Source organism: Arachis ipaensis, chromosome B8, assembly GCF_059453495.1.
Source record: "Arachis ipaensis isolate K30076 ecotype BB chromosome B8, ASM5945349v1, whole genome shotgun sequence".
Classification (NCBI taxonomy): Eukaryota; Viridiplantae; Streptophyta; class Magnoliopsida; order Fabales; family Fabaceae; genus Arachis; species Arachis ipaensis.
The window spans coordinates 125,865,324-125,892,589 of NC_142443.1; the positions used below are offsets into that span (position 1 = coordinate 125,865,324).

The window sequence follows — 27,266 nt, forward strand, 5'->3', positions numbered from 1 at the left end:
CATTCTGAACTCTAGTTGCTATGAGCTCTCCATGCTCATTCTTCACTGTAGTGACTCCAGACTTCTTGGGTACCACTTGTACTGGGCTAACCCATTCACTGTCTAAAATGGGATAGATGATACCTGCTTCCAATAGTCTGGTCACTTCCTTTTTGACAACTTCCAAGATAGTGGGATTCAATCTTCTTTGGGGTTGATGGACAGGTCTTGCTCCCTCTTCTAAAAATATTCTGTGCTCACATACTTGAGGGTTGATGCCTACTATGTCTGCCAAACTCCACCCAATTGCCTTCTTGTGCCTCCTCAGTACATCAAGTAACTGCTCTTCTTGTTGAGAAGTGAGTTCCCTTGCAATGATAACTGGAAACTTCTGCTCATCTTCAAGATAAGCATATTTGAGATGTGGAGGGAGAGGTTTTAATTCCAACTTCTGATTATAGGCAGGCTCTGGATTGTCTGGAGCTTGTGAAAATGCCGAAGTGCCCTCATTGTCCGTCAAGAGGGTCCCCACACTTGGACCTTGTCCAGTGTGCCTCTCTTCTAACTCTTCCTTGCGAACTTCAGCTACAGTTTCATCTATGACATCACACTGGAAGATAGAATGATCTTCTGGAGGGTTGTTTATGACTCCATTCAGATTGAAGATTACTATTCAGCCATCTATTTCAAAAGAGTATGTTCCTGAAAAAGCATCCAATTTGAATTTTGATATCTTCAGGAATGGTCTTCCTAGTAGGATTGATGATGGCTTATCTGAATCATTATGGGGCATCTCCAAGATATAAAAATCAGTGGAAAATGTAATCCCTTTAATGTTCACTAAAACATCTTCAGCAGCTCCAGCCACTGTAATAATGCTTTTATCTGCTAACACAAAACGAGCTGCCGACCTTTTTAAGGGAGGGAGCCTCAAAATATCATATATAGACAAAGGTATTATACTAACACATGCTCCTAAATCACACATGCAATCATAAATTACTACTCCACCAATAGTACAACTAACTATACAAGGACCTGGGTCACTACACTTTTCAGGTAATCCTCCCATTAAAGCAGATATGGAACTACCTAAAGAAATAGTTTCTAATTCATTAATTTTGTCTTTATGTATACATAAATTTTTTAGAAACCTTTGCATATTTAGGTACCTGTTGAATGACATCAAAAAGAGGAATAGTTACCTCAACCTTTTTGAATATCTCTACCATTTTAGGATCGAGTTCCAGCTGCTTCCTGGGCTTCCTTGCAAATTGTGGAAATGGAATGGGAAAGGTGTTTTCTGCAGTGTCTGCGCCTTTTGGTGCTTCCTCCTGTGGTTGGGCTTCTTCTTTTTCAGCTATGTCCTGTATGTCCTCTTCCTCTTCAATATCTTCTATTTCTACTACCTCTTCAGCTGAGGCGTGTTTTGGTGGGCTTGGCTCCTCCTGATTCCTCTCCTGCAGTATGGTTCCGAACCTTAGGGTGATGGCATTAATGCCTCCCTTTGGATTGGGTAATGGTTGAGAGGGAATTCCAGTGGAGCTCAAAGGTTGGTTATTGGAGTTATTCATTGATCCAATCTGTGATGCGAGAGCTTGTACAGCAGAGGTCAGACCATTTAGAGTGGCACTAAGGTTGTTTTCCATGGCCTGTTGTCTCCTATCAATAGATTGTAGTAACTCATCATTAGGAGATGAAGAAGAATAAGTAATTTGAGAGGTCTGTTGTTGGGTATTCTGTGGTCCTTGGGATTGCCTCAGGTGAGGTGCTCTATAAGGTTGGTTCTGCTGCCTGTTGTTGTTATTATTCCACCTCTGATTTCCCTGATTGTCTCTGCCTCCTCTGTTATTGTTGTCTTTCCAATTCTGGTTAGAATTGTCCTGCCATCCATGGTTATGATTTCCACCTTGATTGTACCCTTGGTTGGGGCAGTCATAGAAGTTATGAGTGGATGCCACCATGTTGTCTTCCTGTTGGAGCTACGGGCATTCATCAGTATAATGGCTATAATCAGCACAAATTTTGCAAACTCTTTGTGGGACTAATTGTTGGCTTTGCTGTGGTGAAGGAGGTTGAGCTTGCTAAACTTGTTGTTGATTCAATTGCATTTGCTTCAGCAAGTTGGTCATTTCACAGATACTCTGAGCTAGAGCAGCAGTCTCTCTACTAGAGGATACTTCTGCAACGGCTTTTGAACGGCCTTGTTTCTGCCTGTGGTTCCTAGTAGATTCAGCTAAGTCGCTGATCAATTGCCATGCCTCATCAGTGGTCTTGTACTTCTTCATAGAACCATTGCTAGCACTTTCCAATATGGTCTTATCCTGGGGCCTCATACCCTGTGTGATATAGCTGAGTAACACTATCTTGTCAATCATGTGGTGGGGGCATGCTTCCAGAAGATTATTAAAGTGCTCCCAGTATTCAAAGAGAGTCTCGTTGTCATCCTGAACAATCATGGAAATGTCTTTCCTCATTTTATCAGTAACTTCAGATGGAAAGAATTTTTCCAAAAATTCTTTTCTGAGTGTATCCCAGTTGGATACATTTGCTAGGGGTTGAGTGTAGTACCACTCTCTTACTTTTCCCTCAAGAGAAAACGGGAAAGCTTTCAGCAAAATTGAAGTTTCATCAGCACCATCACGCCTGACAGTAGAACAGGCTGCTTGGAAATCTCTCAGGTGCTTGATAGGCTCTTGAGCAGGTAAGCCATGAAACTTGGGCATCAAATTGAGCAGTGCGGTCTTTATTTCAAAATCTGTAGCCACCGCTGGGTGATGCGCTTGAAACGGTTGCATTGTAAAATCAGGGGCTCCTTCCTCCTGGATAGTAACTCTTCTGGCTGCCACCATGTTACCTGTACGTAAATCAACCGAATCAGTAGAACGGGGGCTGGTTTCTTCTTCAACTGACGTTTCAAATCCGCCCTCAGAGAGGACTAACTGACGCCGAGCTCGCCTTATTCGTGAAATAGTCCTTTCAATTTCAGGATCGAATATTGGCAAGCTTGGATCAGGAAGTGAACGCGTCATTTGCGAAAAAAACATGCAGCTCATAGTAGCGAAGTAAAATAAAATGCAAATAAATAAATTCTAATTAATAACTTTAGCACTCTATTGCAACTCCTCGACAACGGCGCCAAAAATTGATGCGGACAGAAATTGGCGAATTAAAAATTATTAATTTATATACGTTGCAAGTATAGTTCTTAACTCGCCAGAAATCTGCCTATCAATTTAGAAAGGTGTCACAGAAAATTAAAATTAAAATACTGGAAGTATGAATCCCATGTCATCTCCCAACGAGTTACAGAAAAGTGTGCTATTTTATTAATCAGAGGTTTTCAAAAAGGTTTGAGTTGAGTAAACAGGGAATTAAATTGGAGAATTTGAATAATGTAAATAAAAGCCTTGACTGGGAGTTGATTAGTTGGAATCCCTATTATTGTTGGAATACTCTCAAGATTAATTGACAATTAAAGGTTGTCCTGTTTAGTTATCCTTTACTAGGTAAGGAAAAGTCAAACAAGTTGGAATGCTACGTCTGTTCACAAGTTGCAATCCACTTAATTAAAAGAGATTGGTGTTAGTGACTAGAAGGCAATCCAACCATAAACCAAATTACAATCTTTCTTTTAAGCTTTCCAACTCAAGGATTCCTTTCAATCAACTCCCCATCAAGTTAGGGAACTACTCGCTCATTGTGAATATAAAATTCATAGCATATGAAAAGGAATTAAAGAAAGACATTGTAAATAAAAATTAAAATAGTCAATTAAAAATAAAAGTGATCCTTGTATTAAATAATCCTAAAAATATTCCAATGGTAAAATTAAACAAAGCAAAGAACATGGAAGAGTAAACCAAGTAAAGAAAACGAACTAGAATGACGAAGTCTTGATGAGGTAATAACTCTTCTCAGTGTCCCAATGCAAAGAGCAATAAAAAATTAAATCCTAAGAACTATGAATGTGTAGAGAGAAAACCTAGAGGAAGAGTAAACTAGATCTAAAACTAAAACTGTGTAGAATGAATGTTGTCTCTGGTTTCTGCATGTTCTCTGGCTCTAGTCTGCTGTTCTGGGCCGAAAACTGGGTCAAAATAGGGTCCAAAATCGCCCCCAGCGAATTCTGCAGATTATGCAGATCGCGCATGTCACGCGATTGCGTCATCCTTGCGGACGCGTCATTCGCGTTTTTCCCTGCCACGCGTTCGCGTCGTCCACGCCTCTGCGTCGCTTGTGCTTTTCCAATCCGCGCGGTCGCATGAGTCATGCGGCCACGTCACTGCGATTTCTCCTCTTTCGCGCGGTCGCGCGAGTCATGTGGCTGCGTCACTTCTCGCTGGTTATCTCCTCAATTTCTTGTGTTCCTTCCATTTTTGCTAGCTTCCTTTCCAATCTCCAACTCATTCATGCCCTATAAAGCCTGAAACGCTTAACACACAGATCACGGCATCGAATGGAATAAAGGAGAATTAAAATGCATAATTAAAAGTCTCTAGGAAGCAGTTTTCAATTATGTAATAATTTCAGGAAGGAAATATAAATGCATGCTAAATTAATGAATAAGTGGGTAAGGATCATGATAAAACCACACAATTAAACACAATATAAACCATAAAATAGTGGTTTATCATTGAGTCTCTACTTGTTCCCTGGCTTTAGTCTGCGTTTCTGGGCCAAAAACTGGGTCCAAACTCAGCCCAAAATCGCCCCCAGCATTTTCTGCGATTTCTGTAGGTAGCGCATGTCACGCGTACATGTCAGTCACGAGTACGCATCGCTGGTCAACTTCGTGTGTCACGCGTATGCGTCAGGCACGCGCACGCGTCGTCGTGCAAACTCCACTTCATGCGCACGCGTGAGCCATCCGTGCGCGTCGATGCTCGCTATTTGTCTCCTTTATTTCTTGTGCTCCTTCCATTTATGCAAGCTTCCTCTCCATCCTCTAAGCCATTCCTGCTCTATAAAGCCTGAAAACACTTAACGCACAGATCACGGCATCGAATGGTATAAAGGGGAATTAAAATACACAAATTAAAGGCTTAGGAAGCAAGTTTTCAACCATAGAGTAAAATTGGGAAGGAATTGTAATATCATGCAATTTGTATGAATAAGTGTGCAAAGACTTGATAAAACCACTCAATTGAGCACAAGATAAACCATAAAATAGTGGTTTATCAACAGGTGTCAAAACAAAGTGTAGGATTCCGGATCGCACAAGGAGAATCAATTTTGGGAGCTCATAGTTTGTGAAGAACTCCATCAAGACTTGGTGATATTAATTTTGAAGAATGGAGCTTATTGGAAGTCCAAGCATTGGTAGATGTTCAAGGAAGAGTTCAAGCACAAGCCACCTTGATGAGGAGCTCCCCATAAGTCCAACTTAAGGACAATAAATAAAAGTGCTAGGTGGGAGACACCCCACCGTGGTAACATATTTTTATTTTTCTCTTTTGTAAATATTGGTAAAACTAGCTTAATTTCATGTTTTGATTGGTTTGTTGAGTTTATTTGGTAGTTTAGTATGTTAAATAAGGTTTTATGGTATTTTGGTAGCTGTTTGGAGGTTTGGAATACTTGGTTTGGTGCAAGAACTTGGAAAAATTTTGAAAAACAGAGCACCAACCCACGCGTACGCATCACCCACGCGTACGCGTGACCCCAAGCTTTTCGATCATCCACGCACACGCGTCACCCACGCGTACGTGTGGATCCAAAATTTTTACCTCCCAGCCAAAATCTAGAGAGTTGTGCCCACTTTGTGCTAACTTTGTGCGCAAGGCACAAGCCTGCCCACGCATACGCGTCACCTCACGCATATGCGTCGCCTCTCTGAATAACCCATCATGCGTACGCATGACCCACGCGTTCGCATCGCTCCATTTCACCACCCCATGCGCACGCGTCATATCACGCGCACGCGTGGATCGCCCTTCTTTACCACTTTTCTTTTCTTCTCTTTTTTCTATTTCTTTCCTTCTCTCCCCTTCTTCAACTACCATCCGACACTACCAATCACCATCGAACACCATTTCCTTTGGTTGGTTAGTTAGTTAGTAAGTTTATTTTATGTTTAAATTTTCTGTTTTTCATTATAAGTGTTGGATTATTAATTTTGTTTACTGTTTATTGCTGCTGATTATTGATGAGATGTTAGTTTAACTTCATTGTTGTTAATTGTCATTGTTGGATTTAATTGTTGAGGTTATAGTTTGCTACTTGGTTTTGAATTTTTTTGTTGAACAACTGTGCATACCAAGAGAATGACATTGCCCTCAAGCTTCTTAAACCTTTTGAATTGCATGATTTGGCCACCATGTGATTTGAATTCTTTTCTTTGATTAGAAATTTTCTTGACGAATGTTGTGCATTTATCTTAATGCATTGTGTTTCTTGATCATATGCATCCATATGTTTTTGGCTTGAATGCTTTCATGCTTCTTTATTGCTTGTATGGTTGTTTTAACCTACAAGTTTAGAGCATCTCAAGCGCATTAGAATGAGTGAAGTGCATGTTCCTTTTTGTGTAATTGTGACATAGCTCTTTATGATAGTGTGTGTGCTCTAAAAGGCGCCTAATTTAGAATTCACACACCTAGTCTCCATTAATGTCACACGTTGGGTCACTCACTTGATTCTAGTGATTATTACCTTATTCCAACAATTTATGCTTCCTTTCTTTTGCATTTACTTTTCTCACTATCCTGCCTTCTATTTTCAGGATGAGTCATTATAAGCTAAAACGGAAGCGGGAGAAAGAGCATGCAGCAACCGGTTGATCCACCAGCTGAAGGTGGCAACTCGGCAAGTCGATGTATCTCCTTGCTCATTTTTGAATGCACCGAGGACGGTGCAAACTTTTAAGTGTGGGGAGGTTGTCCGACCAGTCAGTGTTTGTGGGTGACAAATTTCTAATCCCAACACTTTTGCATTTCATTTTTAGGTCTTTTAGGATTTTAGTTGCATTTTCTTATTTTTGCATTTATATACATAATAAGCATAGTAAAAAATAATGAAATTTTTCCACGAAATTTATCTATAGGGAATTGACACCCCAATTGATTTGAGTAAAAATTTGTCATTGAACTTGCTTGAATTATATCTTGTGGAACATGTTTTGAGCTAAGAACACAAGCATGTGAGTTTTGAGCCTAATTGCGTGGTTACATCTTATAACCACTATTTTTCCTTCTTGTGTGCATTATTCTCTTTCTATGATTGCAATCTTTGATTTGTTTGATTCTTTATGTCTATTATTTCATGTATACATGCATTTATATGATTGAGGCCATTGTTTTATTAGCTCACTTACCCAAATAGCCTTACCTTTTATCTTCCTTTGTTAGCCAACTTTGAGCCTATTTTAACCCTCTTGTTTTTAATTTTAGCACATTACAAGCCTTAAAGCGAAAAACAATAAATGTCCCTTATTTAGATCTTTGATTAGCTTAGGCTAGTGAGTGTGTATCATTCAAGTGTGGGGAAACTTGGGACATTGGTTGAGGTAAAAGGGTAGTTTGTATTCCTGTTGAAAATCATGGGAATTGGGTACATACTCATGTGTTAATTAAATGTAAAACCATATGCATTGATACTTTTGTATATACTTTATTGAAAAAAGAAAAAAAAAATATATATATATATATATACAAAATAAGAAAAAAATATATATATCAAAAAAGAAAGAAAAAAAAAAGAAAAGGAAGAAAAAGAAAAGCAATAAAAAGGGGACAAAATGCCCCAAAGTGAAGTGCAATAACAATCAATGCATATGAGTTGTGATCAAGAAAAGAATGCATGAGTGTGTGAAAAAGTGAAGAATGGGTAGTTAGGTTAGCTTTGAAATTGTATAGGTTGTTATATAGGTTAGGTGGGAAGCTTAAGTTAATCAAAGATTCAAATTTCAAGTCCACTTGACCATATGCGTCCTTACCTTGACCCTGGCCCCATTACAACCCATGGAAAAGACCTCATAATATTTGTATGCATGCATGAAATGATTGTTGATTATTAGATGAAAAACAAATCTTGGAAAGTATGATTAGGGGAGAATCGAGTGAATTAACCCCATACACTTGAGTGATTAGAGCGGATACACATTCGGTGAGGGTTCGATTGCTCAATTGCATATTTTCACCTATGATCATTTCTTTTCTTGCAAGATTGTAAAACCCTTAATAACTCAATTCAATTGTGGGTTTGGCTTGGTTGTTCATACTTTTAGCCCTTATGCTTATATATGTTTTCTTGGGAATTGATTTATTTTGACCAAGCAATTGCATTCATTTAGATAGTTGCATATAGATAGATTGCATTTAGTTAGTTTACATTTTAATAAATGATGATACCCTGTGTCTCTTTCTTGGTTTAGCATGAGGACATGCTATAGTTTAAGTGTGGGGAGATTTGATGCACCACTATTTTGTGGTGCATTTTATGCTGAATTGAGGGGATTTTATCACCTTTTCTCAGATTTATTCAATGAAAGAGCATGGTTTTATAAATTCTCCTTAATTTGTGCTTAAGTGTGAAAACATGCTTTTTAGGCGTTTAATTTGCTAGTTTTAATTCACATTTGATTCCACTAGATGTCTTGATGTGTTTGTTAGTGAATTCAGGATTGAAAAGGCTAGGAATGGATCAAAGGAGTGAAGAGAAAAGCATGCAAAGTGGAGAAATCATGGAAAATCAAGAATTGGGAGTGCATTCATCGACGCGCATACGTGGAACGACGCCCACGCGTGAATATGGAGTCGCATGGTGACGCGTACGCGTGACAAGATGCGTACGTGTGCGAATTGAAAATGCCAATCGACGCGTACGCATGACCCACGCATACGCGTCGCAGCTCGCACGTGACCTCATTAAAGTGAAAACGCTGTGGGCAATTTCTGAGCTTCCCAGGCCCAGATCCAACTCATTCCAGAGCCTATTACATGCAGAATTCAAGAGGAGTCAAGGGGGAGAGCACATAGTGGAGTTTTCATCATGCCTAAGTTAATTTCTAGAGAGAGAAGCTCTCTCTTCTCTCTAGAATTAGGTTAGATGTAGATTAGGATTTCTTAGATATAGGTTTAATTCATGCTTTGATTTACTTTTCCGTTTTAATTTCTTGTTCCTTTACCTTTGCTTCTCTAGTTTAGTATTTCACTCCTTGTATTTGTTTACTTTGTTGTTGATACACTCTTGTTTCTTCTACTTCTCTTTAATGCAATTTATGTTTGATGTTTCTTTTATTGTTGATTTGAGTTGTTGTTAATTCCTTGCAATTGGTAGTTGTAGATTTATACTTCTTGAAATCTTATTTTGCTTTTCTTTTATGCATTCTAAGTGTTTGATTAAATGCTTGGAAGGATTTTAGAGTAGATTTTTGTGTTCTTGGCTTGGGATGGTAACTTAGGTGAAATTGAGTTGCTAATGTCCAAGTCTTGATAATTGGTGTCCATTGACTCTAGCTTCCACTAAGTCAATTAGTAAGGTGGCTAGGACTTATGGATTGGGATTGGTGTAGCTCATTTGACTTTCTTTTACTTGTTAGAGGATGACTTAATGAGATTGATCCTTACAATTATCATGTTGTGGTTAGTAACAAGGATAAAGATCCTTAACCATCAACCCTTGCCAAGACCTTTTTACATTTGAGTTTCTTTTACTTTCTTGCAATTTATCTCTTATGTCCTTTATTCAAAACCCCAAAAATATACTTGTCCCATAACCAATAACAAGAACACTTCCCTGCAATTCCTTGAGAGACGACCCGAGGTTTGAATACTTTGGTTATTATTTTTATTTGGGTTTGTACTTGTGATAAACAAAATTTTTTATTGAGAACTATACTTGCAACGAGATTTCAATTGTGAAATTCTTTACCGACGTACAATTTTTCCTTCATCACATCTCCAACCCAACCATTGGTAAACAGATCAAATCATACACGAAGTCTCTACCTTCAAGCTTGAAACCTACTTGCCTACACCCTGACCTAGTCATAACCGTCTGATGCGGAGTATGTACATGCAGATCAAATGCTAACTCTGACACTTTCAAGCCTAGTTCCTCAACTTTAGCAAATGAAATAAACAAATGCGATGCTCCGGTATCATATAATGCAATTAAGGTCTTATCACCAACTAAGCATATACCTCTCATCAAAGGATCTGCCTTAGAAGCATCCTTGGCGTTCACAGCAAAGACTTGACCTTGATGCTGACTCTGGCCCTCGTTCGGGTTCCTCCCACGAGTGCAATCCCTCGCAATATGGCCAGGCAGTCCACAGTTGAAGCAACCACCTAAAGCAACCTTGCATGAGTCATATGGATGAAAACGCCCACAACGCACATAAGTCAAATCCGGAGAAATCTTACTCTGATTTCCTCTCCCTTTGCCACGCTGAAACTGATCCTGGGTGTTCTTTCTGAAGCCTCCTTGACCTTGAGGCACATATCCTCCTCTCTTAAAACTTTGACCCCTCGGATGGAAATACTTGCCACGTCCCCGACTAGAACTCCCTTCGTGAGTTTCCTTGGACGAAGCTCCCGTCTTGGCATACTCTTCCAGCATTCTCGCCTTGTTCACCAAGTCAGAAAAAGTACGAATCTCCATTGGGGCCATAGCAGTCATAATGTTGTCCTTCAACCCCCTCTGGTACTTAATACACTTCTAGCTCTCATAGGACTCCGGGGCACCCTGACATACCCTAGAAAAACTACAAAGCTCCTCGAAATTGCTTGTGCTGTCTGCCACTGACAAGGAACCTTACTTCAGCTGCATAAGTTCCATCTCCTTTGCTTTCCTTGTAGACTTGGGAAAATACCTCTTATAAAAGGCCGTTTGGAACACATCCCATGGAACATCAGCGTTCTGAAGCTGTAGAAAGCAGCACTCAGCTTTTCACCAGTGCTGGGCCTCTCCCGCAAGCTGATAAGTGGCAAATTCAATATATTGATTGATTGGAACATGCTGTGCTTGTAAAGCACGCTCCATAGCCTGGAACCAGTTGTCCGCTTTGGTAGGATTAGTTGATCCTCGAAAAATTGGCGGATGAACCTTGAGGAAAGTCGCCAAGGTCATCGGGGCAACTCCCGTATTATCGCCGTTTCCCTTAGCATTGTCATTCGCATTTCCTTCTCTATTCCCGTTTCCGTTTCCGGCCGGTTGGCCTAACCTCTACACAGCTTGCAGAGTCGCAGTAGCATTTGCCTCCATGGTGTTCGCCAAATTAGCCATGGCTGCCATGAATTTGGCATGGTTGTCAGCCGGTTGCTCATGTTTAGTTTCTCGTGAACAGGCTTGACCTCTTCTGCGAGTGGCCATTAGGGTTCCTGTCTACACCAAACAATCAATATCAAGGTGATCAGTCTCAATATCAAAAGCCTAGTGCTTCAATTATCCCAATCAGGCACTCACAAACAAGCATTCTATGCAATATCAAATAGATAACCTAATAGCATCAAAGAAAAAGACACACAGAGTATGCAATGAAGCACAATCGGTCCATCCCTCAGGCTCAGGAGGACGAACCGCTCTGATACCACTAAATATAGCACCCTAATTAGCCTAAGCTTTACCTCGCGTCGTAAATCAAAGGTTAATCAAAGGTTACGACAGTTCTAAATCTCATACATATAATATATAGAAAGAATAATATAAACTAGAAGCCTGATGAAGGATATAGCTCCAAAACTGGATTTGAAAAGCACGAAACGTACTAACGAAGCTTCTAACTTAAAGCTCAAGAAATAGATACAATATAACAAAATATCATAGTATAAGCCGGCTAGTCATATATATAGACAAAAAAAAAAATCTGAAGTGTAAAAAGGCTTATACAAGTTTTGTTCTCTCAATACATGCCTGTAAGCTAAAGCAAAATACAAAATGAGAGATGTATAAACAAAATAAATAAAAAAGACTCCAAGAGTAACAGGATCCTCCGCTTCTGTCACCATCCAAGAAACTCACCGAGGTGGGTTGCGACTTGCATCTGAAAAACACAACAGAAATATGGTATGAGAACCGGAGGTTCTCAGCATGGTAACAGTGCCCAGTGATGTAAGACATAAGACCCCGGGACGCCAAAGGCAATCCTAGACTTCATATCCATCACGAGATTCAATCTTAGAGCACACTAAAAACAGTAAAGCATAATTTAAACCATAATACAATAAAAGGGAAATCTATCTTAGGGAATTTTCTATTCTAATAGTCTCTGTTGTCCCACAGCCTTCACCAACCTATCCTCCACGCGATCCCATCGCCACTGCCTTCCGAGCCTCCTCAATCCCAATAGAAATCACAATTAATTACAATGCAAGTAAAACACAAGTAAAAGCATATAATACAAGTAGTTCAAGTAAGCAAATAGCATGTTATTCAATTAAGCATACAATTACAAGTCGGCAAAGCAAACAAGCAGATAGAAAATGCACATGATGAATGCCTGCCCTATTGGCTGTGATATCACATTGTCGGTTCAACTGCCAACCCGACACATCTCAATGGAGATGTTGCCCTTCGGAATCATCATTAGGAACCCCCGAGATATAGTGCTCGGATCACTGTCTAGGGTTTTGCGCCTGCACACTCTATAGATCCGAAGGGATGCGAGCGGGATACTCTTGCCACAGACCTCACATCTCAACGTAAGCGGGATTTAACCACCGTCCTTACGTCGCCACTGCTACCTCGACAGGCGGGATCCAACCACCGTCCCTGCTGAGCGCATAGCGTCTCATAATCTCAAGTTAAAACAGAAGTTCAGTGGTTTTTCATAAAACATTTTCAATACATCAATGATTCATCATTGCACATTCGAGTCCTCGACTCGTTCTCAACCACTCTCACATCAACATTTCCATTTCCGAGTCCTCGACTCATCTCAACTACTGTCAATCAACATTTCAGTTCCGAACTCAACAGTTCATCGGTTCTCATTTCACATACCAATCATTCTTCACACGCCAACAAACACATCCCCAGTACACCCGAAACCTAAGCCTCCGTTTTCTAATTTTTCATAATAATCATCAACTAAACCCTTAGGTTATTTCCCATGTTCTCATACTCAAAATTAAGCCCAAAAGTCTTAAAATGGTGTCATAGAAGCTTACAATCTTATTGGAAAGGTGAAATAGTTGAAAACAAAGTTAAATTTGAGAAGTAGGGCATGTGCGTCCGCACAGGGTTGTGCGTGCGCACGTCCAGGAAGATTTTTTAAAAGAGTGCGTACGCACAGAGGTGTGCGTACACATAGGTACGAAAATTCATAAGTCTATTCGCTAGCACAAGTTGCGCTAGCGCCCCCAACAGACTGACCTTCCCAACGTGTGCGTGCGCACAGGGCTGTGCGTACGCACAGGTTGCAATTCCTCATTGGTGTGTGCGCGCACAAGCTGTGCTGGCGATGCAAACAGTGAGCCTTCCCCTGCGTGTGCGGACGCACAGGTCTGTGCGTGCGCACATGTTAAAATTTTCGCAGGGTTGTGTCTGTGCACAAGGCTATGCGTGCGCATATACCAGAAATCATAAAATTCTGTAACTTTGTAGAATTTCAGGTTTTTACACCAATCTTTGAATGATTATAACTCCCTCTACAAAAACCCAAATGTTACAAACTTTATACCTATTTGAAGGGTTTTTAATGAGCTTTAATTTCAAACAATTTTCAACGAATTTTGAAAACCGAGGCATAAGTTATGATCAAACAAAGTTCACCAAAAACCAACTTTTACCATAAATCACAATTTACCAAACTTCCCAAAATCCTCAGACCACATCCAACCAAAACAATACCAAACTCCCATTTTCAACACAATCTACCGTCTTGGGTCGCAATTTACCATTCATATAAAATTTTCTACCACACTTCATCATTTTCAATCTCAATTTTCAAACATATACATCACAAACAATTTTCCCACCATCACATGCATCCATCCTCATTATATCACTATCAATCTCCATCATTAAACTCATTCATGCTTTATGTTAAAACTCAATAATATTCATTCATCAAAACTCATAATGCATCATATCTCAACATCATTAATCAACAACATTACCAATATTAATTCATCAAACCTCATTCAACCAATCAACATCAACAACCACATCAAATCAAACCTATCCTATAGGTCACTAGCCTAAGTGTCCATGAATATTATATACTACATAGAGGAAACCAAAAACATACCTTGGCCGATTTCCAATATGCCAAAACTCAAAATTGAGCACACAATAATCACCAACAAGCTTTCCAACACAATCCAAGCTTCCAATGTAACTCCAACAAGCACTAACAAGCTCCAAACTCACAATAATCAAGCTATATATACACAAGGCACCACTAATAAACCTAGGGATCATTATAATTAAAATTTCACAAGATTTCAAGACCTCTTACCTTTTTCAATAGTTTTGGAAGCCAATTCCAATGGTAATCAAAGTCTAGAGTGCACCTAAACACTCAAAATCACAAAAATTCATTCAATACAAAATCCTAAGAACTCAAAATTTTGAAGAAAAGAATTGAGAGGAATTCGAGCTTTCCTTACCCATTTCTCAGGTGGGTTTTGTAGAGCTTTTCACGAGGATCACGTGGTCGTAAACGGTACGGCGATCGGAGCTCTATAGCTCAAGATATGGGCTTGTGAAGTTGAGAGTGAATATTAACAATGGGGTTTCTTCTTCCTCTCTTCCTTTCAGCATGAGTGTGTGTGTTTAAGTGTTAATGTGCTGAATGGGTTCACTAATGAACCTTTTATATGTTGGGCTTGGGCCCAACTTGGGCTCGGTCCAACCGTTAGCGTTTTTAGCCCGTTCAGCCTAACTTCGGGCCAAACCTTTAAAATTAACGCCCCGTTTTCGGCTTCTATTATTTTTCTAAAGTTTTTGACGGTTTTCACTTTTCCTCGCGCAGCACCAGGCAGACTTGAACCGGTTCAACCGGTTCAACTGTTGGTTTGTGTTTTTTTGCAGTTTTTCACAGAAAACACATTTTCTAACTCAGAAAAACTTACTGAGTCTAAAAATCACATTTAAATCCTCAAATTCTCACTCTAACCTTTCAGACTCTATTTTGGGGCAATTAATTATCTAATTAAGCGGTTAATTAGTCTTGGTTCTTACAAAAGGCAACCAATTCATGAAGCCACAACCAGAGGAAAGGAAGGGAGGAGTGAAGCCCTATGTTCCCAAACTCCCTTACCCACAGAGGCTACAGAAAGAAGGAGGGATCAACAATCCCCAAATTCTTGGAAATCTTTGGGAAACTTGAAATCAACATTCCATTAGCTGAGGCTTTGGAACAGATGCCATTATATGCAAAGTTTCTTAAAGAACTTATCACTAAGAAGAGAAGCTGGCATGAAAAAGAAACTATGGTCCTAACCCAAGAATGTAGTGCAATCATTCAAAAGGGACTTCCACCAAAGCTTAAAGATCTAGGAAGCTTCCTTATACCATGCACTATAGGGAACATGACAATAGATAAAGCACTCTGTGACTTGGGAGCAAGTATTAATCTAATGCCTCTTGCCATGATGAAGAAATTGATGATAGAAGAGGTCAAGCCTACAAGAATGTCATTGCAACTTGCTGACAGATCTCTCAAGATACCAAATGGAGTTGTGGAGAATCTATTAGTAAAAGTTGGAAAGTTTATTTTTTCGTCTAACTTTTTGATCCTAGACATGCATGAGGAAGGGAATAACTCAATTATCCTTGGAAGACCTTTCTTGGCCACAGCTCGGGCAATCATTGATGTTGAGAAGGGAGAAATGGTTCTCAGGGTGCATGAGGAGCAAATGGTTATCAATGTTTTCAAGGCAATGCAATACCCTGCTAAGAAAGAAAATTGCATGAGGATTGACATGGTGGACACTCTGGTTGAAGAAGCACTTGAAGCAAACCAATATGAAGACCATAAAGGGAAAGCTCAAGACATAGAGGAGGAAGACTCAAACGAGACACAAGCACTGGTAAATTTAAGTGAAGCTAAGGAAGAAGGGGAACCAAAGCAAGAGTTAAAGCCTCTGCCTCCCAACCTCAAATATGCCTTCCTTGGTGGAGAGGATACCCTTCCAGTAATCATTAATTCATCCTTGAGCACGCAAGACGAAGCCAAACTGATTGAGGTGTTGAAAACTCACAAGACAGCTTTAGGATGGACAATTGATGACATTAAGGGTATAAGCCCTGCTATTTGCATGCACAAGATCTTGCTAGAAGAAGACCCAAGACTAGTGGTACAACCCTAAAGGAGGCTTAACCCAACTATGTAGGAAGTTGTTCAGAAGGAGGTGATGAAGTTATGGAATGCTGGACTAAGGCAGCTGGGGAGGGAGTCTTCGGACCCTCTCTTTTCACCATCATCTTCTCTTTCCTTTCTTACTTTTGTAAATATTTTGTTGTGAATTACTAACTCTTTCCATTGGGAAAGAGAGCTCTATTGTAATTCAATGGATTGAATTAATTTCATTCTCCATCTTCAATTCTTCTTTTATTGTTGCTTTAGAGAGAGTCTTTGTGCTTCATAGATCCAATTACTACCAAAAGGGGGATTGGATCTACTTAAATTACATGTGAGCCTTGAGAAAGGGATCATGGAATTCAGTTTAAGGCTATTCTCTCATAATCCTTTTGATCAATACATTCTTAGTTGGTATGTGAGATGTAACCACTTTGAATTGAGGTCTTGAGGGTTGTGTGGCCTTTGAATCAGAAATTGAACTTCATCTCTTCTCATGCCCAATTAGATCAAGAGATTGACAATTATTTATGTTAAAAGAAATCAAATCACGAAGAGATTGGGGTTTGGTTACTTACGATTTGCCAAGAGATTAATAATTGTATGATTGAAGAGGATATGAGAATGGTTGATCCTAAGAGAGCAATATCTCTTGATCCCAATGCTGTTATTTTATTTTTACTTCTAGTTATTTACGTTTTCGTCATTTACTTTCCTGCACCTTACTTTCTTGTACTTTTTATTCCTTGCAATTGTACTTTCCAGCACTTTATTTTCTTGCACTTTACTTTTACGTCATTTACTTTTCTTCCACTTTATTGCTTTCTTTTAATTTCATATCATTTCCATTTCTTGTTGCTCATCACTCCAAATTGAACCGTCCAACTAGAATAATCAACTAACTATTGATTGCTTAATCCTTTAATCCTCGTGGGATCGACTTCACTCATGTGAGTTTTATTACTTGATGCGACCCGGTATACTTGCCGGTAGTTATACATAAGAAAAAAAATTTTCTACGTATCATTATGTTGGTTTTTGTATCAAATTATTATTTTGTTGCAAAATGTTATAATGTTTTGTAACAAAATATCTATTTGTCTCAAAAGCTCTAAATATTTTGTAACAAAAAATTAATTTGTCACAAAATACAATATTTTTGTAACAAGTTATTTATTTATCACAAAATTCAAAGATTTTTTGTAACTAATAAAAAATTTTGTTTTAACATATTAAATGTAAGACTTCAAAATTTTTGAAAATTAATATAATGAGTTATTTATGATTTATTATATTTATTTAAGATTTTATATTCAAAAATTTATTTTACTAAACATATCTAAGTCAAATTAATGACACTTGGAGTTTAAAAATATTTTAAAAATTAAATAATAAATCATATTCAAATTGAATTTTTAGAAATTTTTATATTAAACAGGGTATTTTCTTATTTATAATTTAAAATTTTAGTAATTTAAAAAATATAAAAGTTTTATATGATTTGATTTAAATATTTGAGATTTTTAAATTCAATACTTTAACTTTTATGAATAAAAAAATTAACTTGATTACCTCCAATTTTATCTTAATTAGTGTTTATTTAAAAATAATTTATAAATTAATAATAAAATAGTATTTTAAGAATAATTTATTTAATTTTCTCCAATTTTTAAATTAGTGTATTTATTAAAAAAATATTAAAAATTTATAGTTAAATAATATCTTTATATAATTATTATTAGATTAAAATTAATTTTAAATTACTATACTACCCTTATTTTTATTAAAAATATTTAAATTATCCAAACCTTAACCCTAATACAACTCACACTCACCCCATCCCCTAAACCTAGCCGCCAGCCCTCCCCTTTCCCAAAACACTTGGCCAGCGGAAAGAAAAGAAAGAAAGTAAGAGAAAGGGAAACATAAATAGGGGAAATAGGAAGAAGAGAAAGAGAGGGGGGAAGGAGGGGGAGGACGATGCCGGCGGGCATCATTGCCACTGCGCCGTCGTGTCACACCCAGAGGAGAGAGGGCGTCGTCGGTCAAGGGCTAAGGAGAGAGCGCGCCGCGCTTACCACGAGCCCGCTGTCGGAGGAGTCGTCGTCACGCTTAGCCACCATTGTCGCTGTTCAAGCCGCAGGACTGCCGCATGCAAGGAGCTTCCCATTTCGCTGCCGTCTTGCTGCGCCAGGGTAGAGAGCACCGTTGAGAGAGGAGACACTGTGACAGATAAACCGCGTCGCGAAGGATGAGACCGTTGTCGCCGAGGCTCTGCCGCCGCCCAGCTGCTGTTGTTGAAGCTGTGGTGCCCTCTCTGCGCCGGTAGGGGGAAACAGCCATTCAGTGTGTAAACCTCGATAACCCTTCCTTTCTCATTTTAATATCAAGTTTCTCATTGTTTTCAATTTTTGGGGACGAATTTTTTTTGTGATTTAAAGACCCTAACTTTGATTTCTACTGAACTTTTTGGCTGCAAGCTCTAATTCATGTCATTCTGAAGAATGAGTTTATTACTGATGATGAGTAGTGAACATTATTAAAGATTATTGAAATGTTATTATTATGAGTAATGATTTTCTTAGGTTTCTCTGTTATGAGTAATTTAGATTATTTGGTTGTACAGTAATTATGGAACTGTTCTTGTTGTTCAAATGTTGTATTTTTTATTTTATTATGGAACTATTCTTGTTGTGTTTATTCAGTATTGTGTTTATTCAGTGTTGTGTTTAGCTTAATATGATATGGTCTAGTACATCTGTACGTGTAGGAAGTGAGCTATTATCTTGTTGTCAGGGTTTCTCTTTTTCTTCTATCCTAATTCTAAAGATAGATGATCCTGAACTTCAAATTTATTATTAAGTTACTGGATAAGTAATCAGTATATATTATATATTGTTATAATTGTGAGATGATCGATTTTGTTGTCATTACAAGTCAAATCTGTCTTATGAAACTTTATAGTATGATTATGTTTCTTTATGGAGTAAAAATATGAGAATAATCAAATTTTGTGGTTCGTCTTATTCTTATTCCCATTCTCATTTATGTTTCTATCAACCATCCCACTTTGGCTGCTTTACACCAAGTGATAAAGAGTTTTTGTTTGAGGGAGGGGGATGATTTACATTATTTATTTACCTGAAAGGACTTTGATATTGCAAACATGGAGAAATTATGCAACCGTTGGTCTGACACAGGTTAATGGTTTCAACTAAATGCAGAAAAGCCCCTTTATGTTGGTGAGCTATCTATCTTCTTCCAAGTGCTTTCAGAATATGTTTTAGATCTGTTAGTTTTTGTTGATTCATTTTATTTTTCTCCATAGCATTGAAGTTGAGATGATTTATATGTGAAGTTAATTTTCTTGTCTCTTGCCAATTATTTTGGTTGCTTGAATAATTTGTATTTTGTTGGTACTTGACATGCAAAACCATGAGTTGGAGGGAAAAATGATTTTGAGACTACCATAAAAGGGTATTATGACTCGATTCATCATAGGAAAAAGCCTGGTTCACGAAGGAAAAGAAGGATTAAAGAAGTTGATTCAAATCACTTCCATCCGGTTGATTCCTAAGAGGGTTTTGAGAAAGGAGGAGTTGCTTTACTTGGTGTTTGCCATGGAAAGGTGCATTACAGTTTTACTCACCAAGTTATCGGTTATTTTGAATTGATATATTATCAGGCTAAAATTATATAACATTAATTATGTGCTTGTACTTTACAAGTATTATTGATATATCAGAATATGTAGGGCTTGTATGTGCATGTGCTTGCGTATGAATCTATTTTTCATTTCTTTACCCTTTTCATGAATGTCACACACAATAAGGTTTTTAAATTACTATTAGCTAACTTATTTGTAAAAGAAGATATACTTTTTGATAAGAAATAGAACAGCGGAAACGAAAGGATAGAAAATTAATAGCGAAAAATAGAACTAACAGTAACTAACAGAAAAAAGGAATTTTCGAGTGTTTTTTTTAATACAGGTTCATTAGAGGTCTAGTAAGAAACTATCCTTTTATTTTTCTGCCATGTTTTTCATTCTTCGTCCTTCTTATTTCTTATCACTTTCATAGTGCGCTTTGACAATGAAAGAAACTAGACAATTAAAGGTACCTCTAAAATTGTTTATGGTTTTAATACATATTCATAGATGATTCATATATTATTAGTATAATTTAATTGTATATGGATCTATTTATTACATTCTACTTGTGACAATGTTTGAAAATGACAAATGTCCTATTATTTGGTTTGATAAATTTGGTTGTGTAATGACTGAGAAATAAGTAATGAATTGGTTGTTTATGATGGAACCGTAGGTGGTGGAAATATTCAAGTTTTAGGGAAGGTTTTGCCAAAATTTTTCTAAAAATTTGGGATACAAGTTAATGGAAAAAATTATAATTGGTGTTATATCTTGTTTCTAATTTTTTGTTTCAGTTTTTCTCATTTACAAGAGTGCTAAAATGGTTCCAACATGCTACCTAAAGGACTCTGGTGCATGAATTCCCACACCTTCGTACAGTTGTACCAGCAAGTGCACTGGGTCGTCCAAGTAATACCTAAGCGAGTCAGGGTCGATCCCACGAGAATTGTGGTTTGAAGTAAGCTATGGTTATCTTGTAGGTCTTAGTCAGGCAGATCATAAGGTTGTTGATTTGAAAGATGAAATTACAATATTTAATTGTAAGAATAGAAGTAGGGATAAGGAAATAAATGGAATCAATAATAGGAATAGAATTGAGGATGGGAGTTGCTTGGCCTTTCTGAATTAACTCCGGTATTACTGCTCTCTTTGCTTGTGAGTGATTTCTTCAATGGCCGGCTGTATGTGATTGACACTGGTTTGAGCAGCTGCCAATACTCCTCCAGATCTGAATCCCAGGTTTAGTGCGGATCTATTCTAATTGAGGGTGAAGCTTCTGCAGTTCATTCTCCTTGATGATCCTACTCAAAATGCCACAGACAAGGTTGAATCTTTCGGATCGGAGGATGCTGTGCCTTGGATTCTAGCCTCTACCACAGAGACCCTAATCTCCCCGAAAATCGGCTGAAATGATGTCTCGAGAAGTCCCTAATGAATTCGTGGATTAGCCGTCTGAGAGACGTATATTCAAGCTGGTGGTTCATCATTGTCCGATGAAAGACGCACTCTGAACCCATATAGAATATGATAACCTTATGACAATTCAACGCATTCATAGTGATGAAGAACCAATATACATCTTAAAATTAATCAAACACGGATCGAAGAGAAACAATAATACTTTTATTAATTCATAGGACTCAGCAGGGCTCCTCCCCTCAACCTAGGAGGTCATACTGAAAGTAAAAACAAAGTAAAACCGAAAATAGGGCTGAATGGTGTATGATATGTTCGAATGATTATGTAAAATACACTTTAAATACTAAACAGATGACTAGTAAGGGTATAACAGTCTATTTAGTGCTAAAATCTACTTCTGAGGCCCACTTGGTGAGTGTTTTGGCTGAGCTTTAATGAGATCCACATGCTATGAGGCTCTCTGGGCGTGGAATGCCAGTGAGGGGGTCCTCTCTGGGCCTTTGGACACTGGGCTTTGCTCTTTGGGCGCTGGACGCCTAGAAGGGGCAGGAAGCTGGCGTTGGACACCCGTTTTGGGCCTTTTAATTCGAAGCAAAGTATAAACTATTATATATTTCTGGAAAGTTCTGGAAGTCAGCTTTCCATAGCCATTGAGAGCGCTCCATTTGGACTTCTGTAGCTCCAGAAAAGCTCTTCCAAATACAGGCAGGTCAGATTCGGACAGCATCTGCGGTGCTTTTTCTGTCTCTGAATCAGACTTCTGCTCCAGCTCCTCAATTTCAGCTAGAAAATACCTAAAGTTGCCCAAAAACATAAAACTCATAGTATAATCTAAAAATGTGAATTTAACACTAAAACCTATAAAAACTTAATAAAAACTAAATAAAACCCACTAAAAACTAAATGAAAGTGATGTCAAAAAGTATATAAAACATCCGCTCATCACAACACCAAACTTAAACTGTTGCTTGTCCCCAAGCAACTAAAAACACAATAGGATAAAAAGAAAATTAAGATACAATAAATATCTAAGTTTCAAATGAAGCTTAGTTAAAAATCAGATGAGTGGGACTTAGTAGCTTTTTGCTTCTGAATAATTTTGGCATCTCACTATCCATTGAAACTCAGAGATGATGGCATCTTTAGGAACTTAGAGTCCAGATAATATTATTGACTTTCCTAGTTAAGCATATTTTGATTCTTGAACACAGCTTTCAGAGTCTTGGCCGTGACCATAAGCACTCTGTTTTCCAGTATTTCCACCGGATACATTCATGCCACAAACACTTTACCTGGGTGAACCTTTTCAGATTGTGACTCAGCTTTACTAGAGTCACCATATAGAGGTATCTAGAGTTCTTAAGCACACTCTTTTGCTTTGGACCACGACTTTAACCGTTCAGTCTCAAGCTTTTCACTTGACACCATCACGCCACAAGCACATGGTTAGGGACAGCTTGGTTTAGCCGCTTAGGCAAGGATTTTATTCCTTTGGGCCCTCCTAACCACTGATGCTCAAAGTCTTGGGCCCTTTTACCCTTGCCTTTTGGTTTAAAGGGTTATTGGCTTTTTCTGCTTGCTTTTTAATTTTTTTTCTTTCTTTTTATTTTTCGCCACTTTTTTTTTGTTCGCATGCAAGCTTTTTTATTTTTCTTACTTCAAGAATCAATTTATGGATTTTTCAGATCACCAATAATACTTTTCCTTTTTTCTTATTCTTTCAAGAGCCAACATTCTAAAGTTACAACTTCAAATATGCACTATTTATTTTATACATTCAGAAAACAAAAGCAGATGACACCACATCAAACTAATTAAACTAATTTTATTTTAAACTTGAAATTCATGCATCTCAATTATTTTCAATAAAAATTTTCATTTAAGCAAGGCGAGGGATATATGGAACATTTTACAACTTAAAGACATCAATGCAAATGATCATGCAACTAGAACAAGAGAACAAATAATAAAACATATAGAAAACACAAAAATAAAACAGAAAGGGGTGTAAAAGAGAAGGAATCCACATGAATGATGGTGGCTAATGCTCCTCCTTGAGGATCCAACGTGATGCTTGGTCTCTCCTATGTCACTCCTTTGTTTTCTTGAGGCGGCTGCACAGGCTCATGTGCATGCTCTCTAGTTTGCTCCATCCTCTTTTTCCATACTTAAGAGTGGTAGAAGTCAAAAAGCAAAGCTTTTGCAACACCAAAATTAAGAGTTTTGCTAGCCCTCGAGCAAAGTAGAGTAGAAGAAGATGGGGTAGGTGGAGCTTCTGTGGGACCTCTTGGTCCTGAGAGGCTAGGGAATTCCAGATTCCTTGCTTCTCTGCATTGGCGTTTGAACGCCCAGGGACTGCTCCCTGGCTGGCGTACAACGCCAGCAATGCTTCCCTCTTGGGACGTTGAACGCCCAGCAGGGATACCCTGGCTGGCGTTCAACGTTGACACTCTTTCTGGAGTGTTCTGTTTTTACTGCTGTGAATTCTGTCTCTTGACTGATGCACATGATCATGAATCTAAGACTGAAAGAAAAAACAAAATAAAAATAAAACAAATAATTGAGTATAGTTGGATTGCCTCCCAACAAGCGCTCTTTTAAAGTCACTAGCTTAACCTTCAGCTCATTAAGGAGGTGAGTAAGGGCTTAGATTTTCGTCCCTTATAGTGAATTTTCTGCCTGTCCTCTCATGAATTAGCTCTACATGCTCTAGAGATAGGACACGACTCACTGTATGTGGTAGGACTGGATTTTTAGTGAAGACAACACAAATGCTAGGTGAGAGGCCTTCAGTTGGGACTTTCTTGTCCTTCCAGCCTTTAGGTACTTTCTTTTTAGTACCTTTGTGCTTAGAGCTTGTTGAGGGCTTCCCAACACCAAACTTAGAATTGATATTTGGGGGCTCTGTAAAGCTCTGCATAGAAAGAGAGGGTTGGCACACTAGTTGTTGCACAGTTGTCCCTTTCTTATTGGAGGGAGAATTAGGATTTGACATCTTGAATAAGATATAGTCCTCTCCTAATTGGAAAATCATTTCTCCCTTAGCTACATTAATCAAGGCTTTTGCAGTAGCTAAGAAGGGTATTCCAAGGATGACACAGTCATCCTCATCCTCTCCAATGTCCAAGACAATGAAGTTTGCAGGGATGTAGTGGTTTTCAACTTTAACCAAGACATCCTCCACTAAGCCATATGGCTTCTTCGTGGTCTTCTTTGCCATCGCTAAAGAGACGTGTGCAGCTTGTACCTCAAGGATTCCCAGCTTCTCCATTACAGAGAGTGGCATGAGGTTGATGTTTGACCCTAGGTCACATAGAGCCCTTTCAAAGGTCCTAGTGCCTATGGTGTAAGGAATCAGAAAGCATCCAGGGTATGGAAGCTTCTGAGTTAGGTCTTGCTGAACCAAAGCATGGAGTTCTTTGGCGAGCAGTGGAAATTCTTCCTCCAGAGGCTTTGTACCAAATAACTTGGTATTCAGCTTCATTAGAGCTCCTAGGAAACGAGCAACTTGCTCTTTCCTGGTGTCTTCATCCTCACTTGAGGTTGAGTAGTCATAAGAACTTATGCACTGTAGAAGTGCATTCAAAGGAACCTCAATAGTCTTTATAGTTTCCTTTGGTTTTGGGCTAGAGGGTTCTTGAGTGGACTTTAAGCACTCAGAGGGTGTGCTTTGATTGGCGTGCAACTGCCACTCTGTTAGCTTATTGGGCGTTGAATGCCCTTGCTGTCCACCCTGACTGGCATTAAACGCCAGTCTCTCTAGTATTCAGGGCGTTGAACGCCCAGCAGGGATGTCCTTGCTGGTGTTCAACGCCATCTTCCCTAGGCTGGTGGGTGTTGAACGCCCAGTGAAGGCTTCTTCACTGGCGTTCAATGCCTTTCCATTCTCCTCCAATTCGGCCACAATCTCCATAGTTATGGCCTTGCACTCTTCTCTATGATTAACCTCAGTATTACTGGAAAGAGTGTCAGGATGGATCTCAGGGATCCTCTTGCTCAGTTGGCCAACCTGTACTTCAAAGTTTCTAATGGAGGACCTTGTTTCATTAATGAAACTATGAGTGGTCTTAGTGAAGCTGGAGACTAGAGTGGCTAAGTCAGAGAGGCTCTGCTTAGAAGTCTCCATATTCCCTTGAGAAGATGGGAATGGTGGTCTGTTGTTGAACTTATTCTGGTTCCTACCACCTTGATTGAAACCTTGCTGAGGTTTTTGTTGATCCTTCCATGAGAGGTTAGGATGGTTCCTCCATGAAGGATTGTAAGTCTTTCTATAAGGTTTTCTGATGTGAACATTACCGTCGGCTAAGAATTTCTTCTCGGTAAAAGAGAAATAACCTTGTTGATAGTATAGTCCCCAACCAACAAGTAATGCTCAAATCAGAGTTTAAAAGTGTGTTTTTGGTTGTCACAAGTCCAACCCCAATATAAAAGTAACCGAAGTATTTAAACCTTGGGTCGTCTTCTCAAGGAGTTGCAGTGAGGTATGCGTGTTATTGGTTATGGTATCAAAAGGGGTGGGGGTGGTAAAAGTGTAAGAAATGTAAATCAAACAATTAAAGAAACAATTACTAAAGATACACATTCATGGCAAGGGTTGAGAGTTAAGCTTTCTATCCATGTCATTAATGATCATACAATATTTATCAAGAGCTTATCTTATTTAGTCATCTCTAACAATGGAAGAAAGTACAAAATTATCTTTACATGAAAGAAAGTCAAATAAAACTAGTTAATCTCAATCCAAAAGTCCTAATCAACCTACTAATTGAATTAGCAAGAGATTAGAGTCAATGAAAATAATATTAACTAACAACCCTAGATCACCAATCTAAATTGGATATTAATGACTCAAGATTGCCTAATTTCTCTCCTTCCAAGCCAAGAATGCTCAAAAAGCTACTCTATCATCCAACCAAGCATTTTGTCAAACACTTGGAAGGCATAAAAGGAAAGCATTATAAATTGCAAGAATTAATGAAATCTACTACTACCCAATACAAGAAATCAACAACAACAACAAAAGAAAGCAAAATTAACATGAAATATCTCAAATTGCATTAAAGGAAATTTAAATTGACAAGAGTGTTCATAACATAAAAATAGCCAAAGTGAGAAATTAACAAGAAGACATAGGAAAATCAAGACACTACAACAAGGAATTGTAAAAGACAAGGAATTAACCTTAGATCTAAGAGAATTTAACCTAATCCTAACCTAATTCTAGAGAGAAGAGGGAGCTTCTCTCTCTAGAAAATTAACTAAAGGCTCATCATAACTTATCTAAGTACTCCCCCTTGACCCATCTTAAATTCTGCATGAAATATTCTCTGGAATCAATTGGATTTGGTCCTGGGAATCTCAGAAATTGCCCCTAGCATTTTCACTTTAATGAGGTCACGTGCGAGGTACGATGCGTACGCATGGGCCATGCGTACGCGTCGTCTGGCATTTTGCTTCTCACGCGTACACATCATGTCACGCATACGCGTCGCCTGACGACCTCATCTCCACGCGTGCGCGTCTGTCACGCGTGTACGTCGATGGATGCACTCCAAATCCTTGTTTTTCCATGAATTCTCCACTTTGTATGCTTTTCTCTTCACTTCTTCCATCCAATACTTGCCTTATGAACCTGAAATCACTCAACAAATACATCAAGGCATCGAATGGAACTAAAGTGGATTAAAATTGGCAAATTAAAGGCCTAAAAAGTATGTTTTCACACTTAAACAAAAAATTAGGGAGAATTAAAAAATCATGTTATTTCATTGAATAAATATGAGAAAAATTGGTAAAATTCCCTAAAATCAACACAAGATAAACCACAAAATTGGAGTTTATCATTTTCCCATGTAATTTACCTCCTCCATGGTGGGTTGATCAGGATCATAAGCTTCTTCTTCAAGAGAAGCTTCCTGATTACTGCCAGGTGTAGTTTGCATCCCGGTGAGATGTTGAGAGATC

The 27,266-nt window shown here is 38.5% G+C and overlaps 2 protein-coding genes across 2 annotated transcripts; one reads left to right on the plus strand and one right to left on the minus strand.

Annotated features, from left to right (window-relative positions):
- Nucleotides 1-9,873: 9,873 nt before the first annotated feature.
- LOC148549770 (uncharacterized) lies at nt 9,874-10,593 on the minus strand. Its single transcript, XM_088495778.1, has one exon. The coding sequence runs from the start codon at nt 10,591-10,593 to the stop codon at nt 9,874-9,876; it is 720 nt and encodes a 239-aa protein (XP_088351904.1).
- A 4,574-nt stretch (nt 10,594-15,167) lies between these two features.
- On the plus strand, nt 15,168-16,238 carry LOC107611436 (uncharacterized). The gene has a single exon (XM_016313360.1). The coding sequence runs from the start codon at nt 15,168-15,170 to the stop codon at nt 16,236-16,238; it is 1,071 nt and encodes a 356-aa protein (XP_016168846.1).
- The last annotated feature ends 11,028 nt before the right edge of the window (nt 16,239-27,266 follow it).